This window comes from Podarcis melisellensis (genome assembly GCF_964234715.1).
Source record: "Podarcis melisellensis genome assembly, chromosome: 14".
Classification (NCBI taxonomy): Eukaryota; Metazoa; Chordata; class Lepidosauria; order Squamata; family Lacertidae; genus Podarcis; species Podarcis melisellensis.
In genome coordinates, this window is record NC_138546.1 from 37,364,487 (window position 1) to 37,378,979 (window position 14,493).

The following is a 14,493-nucleotide window of genomic DNA, read 5'->3' on the forward strand; positions in this document are numbered from 1 at the left end:
ATCTGGTTTTTTTGGGGGGGAGGGGGGAGCAACAAATGTACACACTGCAATGGGTATTACTGTGCCAAAAAATTGCTCTGCGTTTTTTCCACCACTCTCTGCAAATTAATGAGAAAATAATAATATCTGAATTGCATTCAATATTTATTAAATGGAAGAAAACTTTTTAGTGAAAGCCTCATGGGTCAAATGCAGAGTATCCGTTTTGTTTATGTTACTTTAGAAGTGAACAAGGGACATCGTGAGTGTCCCCATTTTCATTTCTACAAATTATCTGCATGTTATGGGAAAGTATGCAGAGAAATGTGTATGTCTATGAAAACAGTGCAAAAATGCACACGTTGTAAGGAACGTACACAAAATTTTCATGCAGGGGTTTTTAAAAAAAGAAAATCGCAAACTGTTGTGGAAATAGGGGGGAAACTAAATTTAATAGCGGAGAAATCAGAAAGAGAGTGGAATCAAAATCAACTGCTTTGCCCTGCGCCAGATTTGGGACCACAATCTTTTAAACATGGATGCTAAAAGACTTGCTTGTTTAGACAAGCTTGTGTGGCTATGTATTGGGTTTGCTTTGCTTTTTATATAAAGCTTTTTGGTTCACTGCTCCTTTGAATGGGCTTCTGAAACATTTTAGAACATTTTAGAGTTGTTCTCCACTTTAAGAATCATTTTATTGAAAGGTAGGCTATTAGGTTTCTAAACAAATACAGTAAATTTGTAAACTCTCACTCTAGGGTCTGTTTCTTTGCGATGTTGAGACACACAAAAAAGGAACCCAAGACAAACCTCTATCATAAAGCTAAACCAATGCTTGTTATACACTGAGAAGAACTTTAAGCTATGAAGAAACATTTGGGGGGGGGGCATTCAATACATAAAATTAACTATTTCTTAGAAAACAAACAAACAATCCTTCCCTGCAACCCTCCCCATGTATTCTTTTCCATTGTGGGGGACCGACAGCTAGAGAATGCTTCCACATTCTGCAAAGCCACTTCCATCACATAAAACAGAGTGCTTCAGAAATATTAAATTCTCATTAAAGAATGAACTGAAGCATGGAGGGGCAGCTTAAGAGATTATAGACCACCTACGAGAGGAGGGTGCAAGTGGGTCTCCTAACCGATGACGGCTATGGATCCAAAACACATACAGAATACAAAACGTCCATTGACTCAAGAAGGAATTGGGTTGGACTCTGCTGTGGCATGGCTTATTTTCCTCTTTTTTTTATAAAAAAGGAAACTTACACAAATGCATAACGAAAAAGAGAGCAACTTAAATTATCACCTGCTTTTTCGGATTGTGCACATAACATTTGCTTTTTACACCCTTTGTGTGGCCAATTTAAAGCGCATGCTCAACACCCAAAGTTTCAGAAGATTTGCAAACCAAAGTCAGTCTATTCACTGAAATGTTGGCCACACAAGTAGTTTCAAACGAAACCAATATCACTGATGCACACTGCTTCTGCTTACAATGAAAACCAGGCCAAAACAGAGTGGCCCATTCTCACAATTTAAAAAAAAACCAAGCCTAACCATTAGCCATATTCCAAAACTCTGAATACAGAAAGTCATTTTAACCACTGCACTGGCACTGTTCCCAAAAGACAAGGCAGGGCTATTAACTTATTTTATTTAGAATACATATATGCCACCTTTCAAAGGAGCTACTAGGATTTTTTAAAATCTTATACCATCTTTTAGGGTCTATAGCTCTACTTACCACACTTTTCCACTTTGCTGCTCCCTCAGACAGAGTCATAAGATTAGCCTTCTATTTAACAACTTGCATGGTAGATCCATAGGAAGGGATGGGGGAAAATTCAATTCAGTTTATATTTACAGGTGAAGCGAACTAATGCGCACTTTCCAAAGCAATATGAGCAGAAAAACACAGCCATCCATCAAAATCCACACCTCTCTGAATATTGCGATACAGTTCTCCAGCCAAGTAATGCATTCAGAAATGCTCACAGTAAGGCAATGTGCATTGTAATGTACAAATTAATGTAAATAATATGCATAAATGCATTATATTGGGGAAGGTGATTTGCAAAAATGTGTACATTAGGGAAAATTGAAACACAAAATGCACATTAGGACAAATTTGCACCGATGAATTTTCATGAGGACTTTTGAAAGTAATACAGTGGTACCTCGGGTTACAGACGCTTCAGGTTACAGACTCCACTAACCCAGAAATAGTACCTCAGGTTAAGAACTTTGCTTCAGGATGAGAACAAAAATTGTGTGGCGGCAGCGCAGCAGCAGCGGGAGGCCCCATTAGCTAAAGTGGTGCTTCAGGTTAAGAACAGACCTCCAGAACGAATTAAGTTCTTAACCCAAACTACCAGTGTAATCGCAATCTGATGTGGAAATTGAGCATAATTCAAAAATGGATAAACTGAGAAAAAGCAAAAGTGATGTATTCTCCTATCCCTAATCACCAGCACAGTAACTAAGCAGGTTAGAGGAGGGATGAGTCTGCCTTTCCCTCCTCTGCGAATCTGGCTGATAAAAGGCAACTTTTAAATTAGTCTGATAAGGGGTTAGTAGCCTGCATTTCTATGCGAGTTGCAGCTTTCCTTCCTCCGCAGTCAGCACAGAAATACAGGCTGCTTTCCTTTCAACAGGCTAGTAACTTTTGTAGGATTATTTACAAGGCCGCCTTAGATTACACCCATCAAACACGCTGTAGCTGCATTAAAAGTCTAGGGAAGTGTGACACCTGAGGCACTGCCACTGTGGAGACCCCCACAATACTAACCCGGGGGTTTCTGTGTCTGCTTCCAAAAACAGCACATGCATACTAAGTGAGCAGCTGTTTCACATGAGAGGAAGAAAGGCTTCCTCAGAGAAACTGTGCTGGCCCATGGTCGGACAATCTTCTTTGGTGGCAGGACCGATGCAATATATAGGACAGATGCATCCCGTCATTGGAATGGAGATAAGAATGGTCCTGATGGGCAATGCTAGTAGCCAGCTGTGTGTGATGGCCTGGGAATCGGATTCAGAGGCTGAACCTGAGGGATCCCAGCCTGCACAGGAGTCCCCGCCTCCAGGACCAGCTGAGCCGGGGCTGGGGCATGAGCCTGAAGGGTCCTCACCTGTGCCGGATCCTCAGGAGCAGACACCAGCTGGTTCTGCTCTGGCTCCGGAGGTGATGGAGGACCCATTGCCTGCAAGTGCTCCACTCTCAGCCCTGTCAGAGGAAGGTGAGGTTGCCTCTGGGTCCAGTAACCCTCCAGCCTCTCCTGAGCTGCAGAGGCTCAGGGCAGAGAGGCGGAGGGAACGAAGTTCTTGCAGGAGGAGTGCTCGCCTCCAGGCCAGGAGAGGCGAGTCACCTGTGGACCGGGGCCGCCCTATGCCCCGGGGCAGATAAAAGCCAACCAGCCCAGTCCCAGGTTGCGGAAGCAACATTGTTGGTAACCTGTTCCTGCCGGCACCCTGTCTGCTCTTCTGCCAGAGTTCCTGACCTCACCTGACTCCTTGCCTTGGACCCTGCTTCAGCCTTCATGGACAGCCTCCATACCACACCCTCGACCTCGGAGTGGACTCGGACCATGCCGCACGGTAACCCCCCGGGACCAGCACACTGTGGCGATCACACAGGGTCCCCAGACATTTAATGATCTATTGATCCCTGTGCCACCACTGTGCTTGCTTCCCTGCTGCCACCAACCCATTACTCTCGGGTAAAAACTGGTTGGTTGTTAAAACTGAACCAAATAAACAAGTTTATTTTATAAGCATTAACAAGTTTATGGTTTCTCAGATAATATTCCTGTCAGTTTCTTAACTTTAGTTTCTTTACCAGCCAATACCTTCTGACTGATTATATCAACTCTTTGACTGACTCCTCTTAACAGATTCATTCTCACACACACATCAGACTAGCCCAACCCACAGACTTATCCTCCCTCTCTCTTCTCTAACTCCAGACTCTTCTCAACCACCCTAACTCTAACTCCTCCCCTTGGGTTCCCATTGGTTAGTCATTTTACAATTAGTTAACCCTTTCCTTATGAACCCAGTATGATGTCACACACCTAGGAGGGCAAACGCCACACCAGCCAAATGTCTGTGGGAAGCCTGCAGGCAAGACCTGAGCATAACAGCAATTTCCACTCCTGCAATTTCCAGAACCTGGTATTCAGTGGAGATAGGTAAAGGTAAAGGGACCCCTGACCATTAGGTCCAGTCGTGGCCGACTCTGGGGTTGCGGCGCTCATCTCTCTTTATTGGCCGAGGGAGCCAGCATCATTAACATCATTATTAGCAGCCATCCTCTATGAACTGATCTAATCCTCTTTTCAAGTTTATGGCTGTCACTGCTTCTGCTGGGAATGAATTCCCTACTTTGTGAGCTGTATGGAGGAATACTCCCCTTTCCCCCTTTCCTGAATCTTCCAACATTTAGTGTCACTGGGTGTCCACACGTTTTAGCGCTGTAAGATGGCAGCTCCAGTATCGTCTTGGCTAACTTGCAGCAGCTGCCCAGAGTTTCTAACTGGGGACATTCTCAGCCCTACCTGGGGATACTAGGGATTGAGACTGGGGTCTTTTGCATGTAAAGCACATGCTTTACCACTGAGCTATGGCCCCTTTCCTGTTAATTTATTTAAACATATGTTTTTATTTATGCATGCATACCAAGCGAAAGCAAAATGGAGTGTTGGGGGGGGGGGCGTTTTTCAAACAAGGAGCTAAGAAAAATAGGTCCAAATAAGTAAACAAGCAGGCAATCAATTCAACATATCAAGAGATAAATGAGATGCAGTTTCCACCAGTGGTAAATGCTGACTATATACAAGCCCTTCTATTCGCTTTTTTTTTACATTTTGTACCTTCCATCCAGCTTATTCAGACCTGCATCAATCTGCTCTTTTGCAGCAAGGACGTTTCAGCTATCTTTCTGATGAGAGAGGTTTCCCAAAACTCTGACCCATTTTAACATAGGAACTCCTAAATATTTTATTTGGTAACAAGAGTCAGGCAATGGCAGACAAAGTCATGATTGAGTGGTCTGGCTGATCTGAGCCTCGCACTCTCAAGGGGACACCAAAATAACTTTCCCAGAAACTTTCCCCTCCTCTGCAACCCCTTTCAGATTTTTACTCCCTCAGTAGCAAAAACTCAGCCCCTCGGAGAGTTCGCATCCATGGTCTTCATTTCCTCTGATAAGGACCTTGTTTGCTTTGAATCCATGTGTGAAGTGGAATGCAAATGACCGGGGGGGGGGGGGGGAGAAAGAGAAGAGTTATGGGGATGAGTGCCAAAAAATTACGCACGGTGCCCAAAAAAAGACATTCTATTAGAACCAGAATGGAGAGTGGGAGGGAGAACTAGCGATGCGTAGCAAGCCTACCGAAGACCCTTCGATGTTATGAAAACAGATGGAAGTGAAATCATGCTTGTGTTAAAAGGCTTGATAGGTCGCTGTGTGACTTGCCAAAGATTTGGAGACAAGAAATGAGCAAAAGCAGCAGCCATTGGGAAAGAGGGGTAGAAGTCCTATTTCCTCTTTAGCAAATATTTTGTTGCTCCCAGGTACAAAGGCAACTATATGTGCATAGGCAAGGTGACGTGTTTATTTAGACGAGTTAACTTCTTTAAAAAAAAATATTCGCCAAGCTCTCAGTAGCCAGTGCCAAGTGCCTGTCAGGACTCAACAGAATGGAGCTTGCAAGCCTTGATTCTGACGGCACTCTCTTTTTGCTTGACTTGCACTCTATGACGGCTGCTGGCCGCCACATTTTTAAAATTATTTTTACAGGAAAGACGATAATATTGATGGTTGAATGCCTCTTTCTAAACTAGGAAAGGTAAACACGCCAGATTCTAGGAAAACTTCCAAGTGGCACTTTTTAATTATTATTGGAAGGAGGGCTGCCATCCCCAGAGGATATATGTTTTAAAAAATAAAATCATTAGCTAGGTCCCATAAAATCACGAAAGACGCTTTATTGTGGCCTCAATTCATAGGTACCACAAGGAATGCTCTACATATAGTCCAGTCCCTATGCAGCAGGGAACTATGAGAGATGGGCAGATCATGCAGTACGTTTCCATGACAGTGCTGAGCCACTGAATAGCACCTGGAAGTGGTATCTTATGGCAGTCATACAGCAGAAGCAGCATGGCTTCTGTAGGGTAGGTCCTGTCTCAGTAACCTAAAAAGGGATCCAGGAGGGATCCTAGAAATAACAGGAGAGTTAGCTTAATGTATGTCCTGGGAAAAGCAGAGACATCACCTTGCCAACAAAGGTCTGTATAGTGAAAGCTTTGGTTTTCCCAGTAGTGATGTATGGAAGTGAGAGCTGGACCATCAAGAAGGCTGATCGCTGAAGAATTGATGCTTTTGAATTATGGTGCTGGAGGAGACTCTTGAGAGTCCCATGGACTGCAAGAAGATCAAACCTATCCATTCTGAAGGAAATCTGCCCTGAGTGCTCACTGGAAGGACAGATCCTGAAGCTGAGGCTCCAATACTTGGGCCACCTCATGAGAAGAGAAGACTGGAAAAGACCCTGATGTTGGGAAAGATGGAGGGCACAAGGAGAAGGGGACGACAGAGGAAGAGATGGTTGGACAGTGTTCTCGAAGCTACCAACATGAGTTTGACCAAACTGCAGGAAGCAGTGGAAGACAGGAGGGCCTGGCATGCTCTGGTCCATGGGGTCACGAAGAGTCAGACATGACTAAACGACTAAACAACAACAACAATGTCCTGGGAAAACTGGTAGAAAGTACAGTGGTGCCTCACAAGACGAAATTAATTCGTTTCACGAGTCTTTTCATCTTGAAATGTTTTTTGTCTTGCGAAGCACGGTCCGTCGCAACTGCGCCTCTTCAAGCGGCTTTAGGGGAAAAGCGAACAAACTCGCAAGACGTTTCCGTCTTGCGAAGCAAGCCCATTGGGAAATTCGTCTTGCAAAGCGACGCAAAAACCGAAAAACCCTTTCGTCTTGCGCGTTTTTCGTTTTGCGAGGCATTCGTCTTGCAGGGCACCACTGTATCGCTAAAGACTAAACAAAAAAACAAGCTTATAGAAGATCCAGTCTTGCTGCAGCAGAACCAGCATAATAGAATAAATGGTGCAAGAAGGGAAACTGCAGCCCAAGATAGGAAAAGAGAGGTGGTAAGGGAACACCTAGCTACTTTTAAATGAATTCAAATTAGGGACTGATGAGCTGCACCCAAGGGTACTAAAGAAGCTTGCATATGTAATCTCAGAGCCTCTGTCTATAATAGACAGAGAATTCTTGGAGAACAGGTGAGGTCACTACAGACTGGAGGCAGGCAACTTTTGTCCCCAGCTTCCAAAAGAAAACTGACCAATGAGCTTGACGTCGATACCAGGAAAGGTTCTAGAACAGGCAATCAAGTGCAAGCACTTAGGAAAGGATACTTGTGATTATTAAGACCCAGCATGGGTTTCTGTAAAACAAAAACAAAAAACCCATGACAGACAAATCTCATTCCGTTTTTTTGATAGAGTTACAGACTTGCTGGATCAGGGGAATGCTGTGAATGTAGTTGTACCTTGGTTGATGAACACCTTGCAACTTGAACGTTTTGACTCCCAAACACTGTAAACCCAGAAGTGAGTGTTCCGGTTTGCTGACGTTCTATAGAAGCCAAACGTCTGATGGGGCTTCTGCAACTTCTGATTGGCTGCAGGAGCTTCTTGCAGCCAATCAGAAGCCATGCCTTGGTTTCCAAACGTTTTGGAAGTCAAACGGACTTCCGGAACAGATTCCATTTGACTTTCAAGGTACAACTGTATCTTGATTTCAGTAAGGCTTTTGAGATGTGTTTAACATGTGTTAATGGGATGTGTTCTCTGTCTTGAATGCTTCCCCAACTTCTAGCAAATATTCCCCAAACTAATGAACAGGTCAAGTAAATTCTTTTCAGTAAATAGAACTCTTGGCTCCTTAGGAGAGAACCCCCCTACTAGTCACTGAAGGTGTAATGGAGCTCTCTAAGAATTCCAGAGACAGTGCCCAGCACACTCTGTTCTGCCGTTCGCCGCATGTCCTTTGCCCAGCTGGCTGCCACTCTAAAGTCAAAATAGAAGAGACTAAATGTAAGTGCTTCTCCACACAACACAGAATGCTGCGCCCTCCTACACTTAGGAAAGATGCTATAAATATAGAAGCAAACATAAAGGAATCTGCATTTGCCAAATGCCAGTAGAGACATTGTTTTTCCTATTCTAAAAATGACAGAAGGGGAAATGGCAAGAAGGGAGGGTGCTTTCTCCTTAGGTGCGACATGCTGGCTTTTAAGAGAAGTGGCTGAACTACTGCGTGCCAGAATGATTGGTAGGTATGAGTGAAGAACACATTAAAATCACATAAAACCCTGTGCAATACATAGTAAGGTTGTCGTAATCCCAACACTAGGCTTTTGCCAAATGTCTCACTTTTTCCCTGAGTGCACACCTACTCTACACATCAAGCATGTCAAGTGTTTTTTGAGTTGTGCACGTTCCTGCATTTAATAAAGCAGTAGCTACTTTGTGGAGAGGAGACTAATTGCAAAACCATACACATCCTACGTAAATTCATTCCCGTATAAAAACCAAGAGGGAGAGGAGAAAGTCCCTTTGGCTAATGGGGCACCATCAAGGTTGGCAGACTTGGAATGTGGGTTTCTTCCCCCACGGCTCAAATTCTGCATCTATATGCATGGATAATAAAACATTTTGTATTTCAAGATTGATTCATTGCTGGCACCACATAGCCAAATCTGCATATCCAGTAACCCACTGATCTTGTTTAGCTGGATTTATTGTTTTTCTTCATGTATCTAAATCTGAATAAAATAGTGTTTCCTATTTAACCAACATACTCACATCCTTCACAGTTTTGCTGGTTTCCTCTGGTGATAATAATTCCCTACCTATCGTGAGGCTCTTTATCCTACCACCATTAGCAGTGAGTTTTTGGGTGGTGTCACAATTTTACATGGTAATCGTATGAAGATCCCATAAATAAAATCACATGGATTGTCATTGCCGATTGAATTAAGAATCAATGTGGGGAAACAAAGTTCAGACTGTGGTTCAATGGTACAGCACGTGGGTTATGGCCAATGCTAGTCCTACTCAAGAGTAGACTCACTGAAATTAATGGACATGACTAATTTGGGATCATTAATTTAAATGGGTCTACTGTGAGTAGGATGTAGCTGGCTTCAACCCTGTGTGTCCTGTACTGACCTTGACAGAAGCCCACACGGCTTGCATCAACAAGGCAAGCTTATTATTTCAGCACCATGGAAAGCTCCAAGTGAGCAACTTACTCCAGTGAAGTGTAAGGCTGGACTGAAGCCTTTGATACTTCCTGGCCAGCTCACCCCTTCCAAGCCCTACTGTGATGGCCTGGGAATCTGATTCAGAAGCTGAATCTGAGGAGTCCCAGCCTGCACAGGAGTCCCTGCCTCCAGGGCCGGCTGAGCTGGGGCAGGGCCTTGAATCTGAAGTGCCTGCACCTGTGCCAGATCCTCAGGAGTAGACACCAGATGAATCCACTCTGGCTCTGGAGGTGATTGAGGACCCATTGCCTACAGATGCGCCTTTCCCAGCCCTGTCAGGGAAAGGTGAGTCTCCCCCTGGGTCCAGTAACCCTCCAGCCTCTCCTGAGCTGCAGAGGCTCAGGGCAGAGAGGCGGAGGGAACTGGGTTCTCTCAGGAGGAGTGCTCGCCGTAAGGCCAGGAGAGGCAGGTCACCTGTGGGCCGGGACCGCCCCTGGCCTCAGAGAAGATAAAGGCCAGTCAGCCTGGTCCCAGGTTGCAGGAGCAACGTCGTTGGAAACCTGTTTCTGCCAGCACCCAGACCTGTTCTTCCAGAGTTCCCGACCTTGCCCGGCTCCTCGCTTTGGACCCCGCTTCGCCCTTGGTGGACAGTCTCCAGACCCTCGACCCAGGACCGGACTCTGACCATGCCTCACGGTAAACCTCCCCCCGGGACCAGCACACCTACCCTTTCTTTGAAAAGTGGATAGCCTTAAAGGGGCAGGGTTTTGGCTTGGAACCTAGTACTCCTGCTCCTCTTGGACAATTTCCTCTAGGCCAGGCACCCCCAACCTACGCCTACGGCCCTCCCGATGTTTTGGCCTACAACTCCCATGACCCCTAGCTAACAGGACCAGTCATCAGGGATGATGGGAATTGTAGTCCAAAACATCTGGAGGATCAAAGGTTGGGGGTGCCTGCTCTAGGCCCATGTCCTACACTGATGGCCTGACATTGGGATGGGAGTCAGTGTTGTGGAGAGTGCTAGTTCCTCAGGGCATGCAGACTCCAAGGGCACAGTTGTCCTCATTCAGTGGTTTCTGGCTCAAGGCCCTCAACCTGATGGTCTCCAATTCAGGACTGGGCATGACGCAGTGTCCTGAGTTGATCTCAGTCTCCTCTGTCTCCAGTGCTGCTTGTCTGACAGAACTGGTCAGCCCCTCCTTGTCCAAGCTGCTGCTCGGAGTGACAATATGCATTGCCAACAGAAGGTTCCAGGTTCAATCTCTAGAATCTTCCATTGAAAGGAACATATAGCAGAAGGTAGCAAGAAAGGCCTGTGCTTGAGCCCCTGGTAATTCTCAGCAGCCAATGCTGGACTGGATGGACAAATGTGGTAGAAAGACATGATCCATGGAGGACAACATGGAGGACAATATTTTTCCGAATGCCAGTTGCTGTAAACCACAGGAGAGGAGGTGCTCATGTACTTGCGTTTTGCTTACAAGCTACTCATAAGCATCTGGTTGGCCATTGCAAGAACAAGATGCTGGTCTAGATTGGCCATTGGCATCATCCAGCAGGGCTCTTCTTGTGTTCTTAAGCAATTTCTTTTCTTCCAGGATGTCTACCGTAGATTCTGGCATATAAGATGACTTTTTAACCCCGGGAAATCCTCTAAAAAGTCAGGGGTCATCTTATACGCCGGGTATGGCTTTGCTGAGCAGCGGCAGTGGGCGGCGGGCTCTGCTCCGCAGTGGAAGGAAGCCGCCCAGCGAAGCCGGCTTAGCATCACTGGGCAGCTTCGCCGGGCAGCTTCCTCCCGGCGCGGAGCCCGCCACCCACTGTCGCTGCCCAGTGAAGCTGCCAATTTGGGGGGTCGTATTATACGCCCAGTCACCTAATACGCCGGAATCTACGGTAGCCATTTATTTTCTATACCACCTTTCATCCAAGGATCATAGGGCAGTTTACAACATACATAGATGCATACAATAATAACTAATAAAAGTAATACCCCCTTCGCCACAGTTCAGAAGGCCACAGATTGTCAAACTAGTGAAAATCTCAAGAGAAGAGGAATGCTTTTGCCCAGCACCTAAAGATGTGTAATGAAGGCACCAGGCAAGCTTCCCTGGAGAGAGCATTCCACAAGAATGGACAAAGGAGGCAAATGGTACCCAAGAAGCAATTAAACCAAACTGAAAAGCTCAATGGATTATATCCAACAAAGTTATTCTCAGAATAGAGCCATAGAAGTTAATGAACCTGTTATTCACTTCCAACAACTTCAATGGGTCTCCTCTGAGTAGGACTAGCCCTGGATCAAACCCAGTGGAGTATTTTTCTTCCCTGTCCTAATCTTGAAACACGGAATAAAAAGCTGAGTCCTGTTTACTGACCTAAGAGCTTGAGTTTTATGCATTTTGAAGAAAGAAATAAAATGTTGATTAAAACAAGAGAACAATAATGTGTGTTTAAGAGCAACAGCCTATCTGTGTAAGTGGGACAAGGGATGGCCATGGGGAAGAGACAGGATGAGATATTGGAGTGGCGACTGCTCACTTTAAAATTGCCACTGTGGCCCCCAAGTCAAAAAATAGATTCCTCATAAGAATGTGAGAATTGCCATACTGAGTTGGACCACAAATCCCACATTTTTCCCCCCTGAAGAGCTGACTTATCCCCGCTATACACCAAAGAACAAAACTTTCATAGAATCCCAGAATATCTGTAGATCCCGTTCCCTTGATGCTTAAAACACCTGTTTCCTGGAACTGCTAATTTTAACATGCAAGAGAAGAAGCTTACTCCATAGGAACATAAGGTAATCACAACAACTGCTTTTAGAAATACTTGCAGCCAAGTCGCTACTGCTCTATTACTACCTGTCAGGTTTGAGGTGTTCCCTGGAGCATCCAGCACCACAAACAATTTTTAAACTATCAAACACTTCCAAAGGTTCACAAATTAGTGCAGACGTATGGGGAGAAAACATGCCACACACAAAAAACCGAACAGGCCACACTGCAAGCTGCACAGCCATCCAAACAGAAATAAACGCCCTGCTTTAAGGAGAGAACTGCATTCTACAAAATACTGCAGTTTGAGTGCGCAAGGGCCTGGTGACATCAGGACGCAGCTATACCTGAAGCCTACCTGAGGCAGGTAGTCACCATATCCAGCTCCCTGCAGTCATTTGCTGATGCTGCAGTTGGGGGATTGATCCAGCAGCTGATAGCTGAAGCCTCTGGATTGCAGCAACATGCAGTGAGATACTGTTTGGTCCAGCAGTCAAGGGTTCTACCAGTGCAATTGGGTACACCAGCATATTAGTGACAATATACACATTTGTGTATGCAATTTCACCTAATGTACAATTTCCCCCAAATATAATGTATCTTTGTATGCTGTTCTCACTAATACCTGCATTTACACAAGCATGTTACAAGAGCACATGTGTTTCTGTACACATTACTTGGCGGGAGTAACTGTACTGCAAAACGCAGAAAAGTGTGGATTCTAAAGGATGGCTGTGTGTTGGTTTGTATGTTTCGCAAAGGGCGGGTTAATTAATCTGGCCTTTATCTGTGAACTGAATCAAATTTCTCCCCTATCCCTAGCCAAAGTTGACCACAATGGGCTGTTCACCTGTGTAAAGGTAAAGGTAAAGGAATCCCTGACCATTAGGTCCAGTCGTGGCTGACTCTGGGGTTGCAGCACTCATCTCGCTTTATTGGCCAAGGGAGCCGGCGTACAGCATGACTAAGCCACTTCTGGCAAACCAGAGCAGTGCACGGAAACACCATTTACCTTCCCGCCGGAGCGGTACCTATTTATCTACTTGCACTTGGATGTGCTTTCGAACTGCTAGGTTGGCAGGAGCAGGGACCGAGCAACGGGAGCTCACCCCGTCACGGGGATTCGAACCGCCGACCTTCTGATCGGCAAGCCCTAGGCTCTGTGATTTAACCCACAGTGCCACCTGCGCCCCTGTTCACCTGTGTATTCACCCTATTAAAATGCCTTCCTTTTGCCAGCAGGCAGATTTGTCACAGCAGGCCTTGGGCCGCTAATTATCTGTTGTGGCAGGATCTTCTGAAGATGGGTGTTGTACTGCAGGGTATTAAATAAACAAGTAATCAAGTAGGTAAATGCTGTCCTACCTGGCATATGCCACTAATGCACATATCCAGAGATTTGGCATTGCAACGAGTACCATCCAGAACTTTGGGGGCAAGCTCCACCACCAAGGGATTCCCCAAAGCTTGGCACTTGAGGGCACATGGAGAACCGGAATCATCATAGACCGGGATCCATTCATAAAACTGTCCTTGGTACTTGACGTCATTGTAGGCTGAACACTGCTGAGCTCGAAAATCACCAGCATCTGAAGGGCAGTCCTGGAAAGAAAAGGAGAACAACATTTTCCTCCAAATCAAATGTCTCATTCCACAACAAAAGCTGCATTTTTACTCTCCTGTTTACCTGCAAGTAAGCCTCATTTAACCAAACTGGACTTACAGTTGATCAGGCATCTATAAGGTTGGAGTGCATATTATTCCTTCCCTGACTGACAGAGCACTCCCAGGCAGGTCTACTCAGAAGCAACTTCTCCTGAGCTCAGTGAGACTTTTCAGGAAAATGTATATAAGACTTTAGCCCAGGCATAGGCAAACTCCGGCCCTCCAGATGTTTGGGACTACAACTCCCATCATCCCTGACCACTGGTCCTGTTAGCTAGGGATTATGGGAGTTGTAGTCCCAAAACATCTGGAGGGCTGAGTCTGCGGTGCCTGACATAAACAAGGGAAGGATAGAAACGACTTCAAACACCACCATCATGTATTGCTTATGAACAACCCCTTCAACTTTTTTTGACATTATTTATTTGCTTGTCACTCAGGTTAGCTAACAATATACCATAATTCTCATATCTGGTATTTTATACCAGTTGCTTGCAATAAAGCAATTAACATAAATATATATAGTTTATCCAAGCATAATCTGTAACAAGATAATATTGTGGGACTTAAGTCATTTAATTAGCCTTTTCAGATTCTCCATAAATCAAGAGGGAGTGACATGAGAAATAAGGCAAGGAGGGGGGGAGTGACATGCTAATAGACTTATTTTACTCAAATTACTCCTAACACTGCATGCTGCATCTTCTACTTGGTCATTACAATAGTGAACAAATAAACTCCACTTCTGTATAAATAATTCAGATTGATGCCTTCTT

The 14,493-nt window shown here is 45.1% G+C and overlaps 1 protein-coding gene across 2 annotated transcripts in view; it reads right to left on the minus strand.

Moving 5' to 3' along the window:
- Positions 1 to 14,493, minus strand: part of ADAMTSL3 (ADAMTS like 3) — a 280,064-nt gene that overhangs the window by 147,994 nt on the left and 117,577 nt on the right. For both annotated transcript variants that reach the window (XM_081888376.1, XM_081888377.1), the window contains one exon: positions 13,418 to 13,654. In XM_081888376.1, coding sequence (XP_081744502.1) covers positions 13,418 to 13,654 — 237 coding nt within the window. The remainder of the gene's footprint in view (positions 1 to 13,417; positions 13,655 to 14,493) is intronic.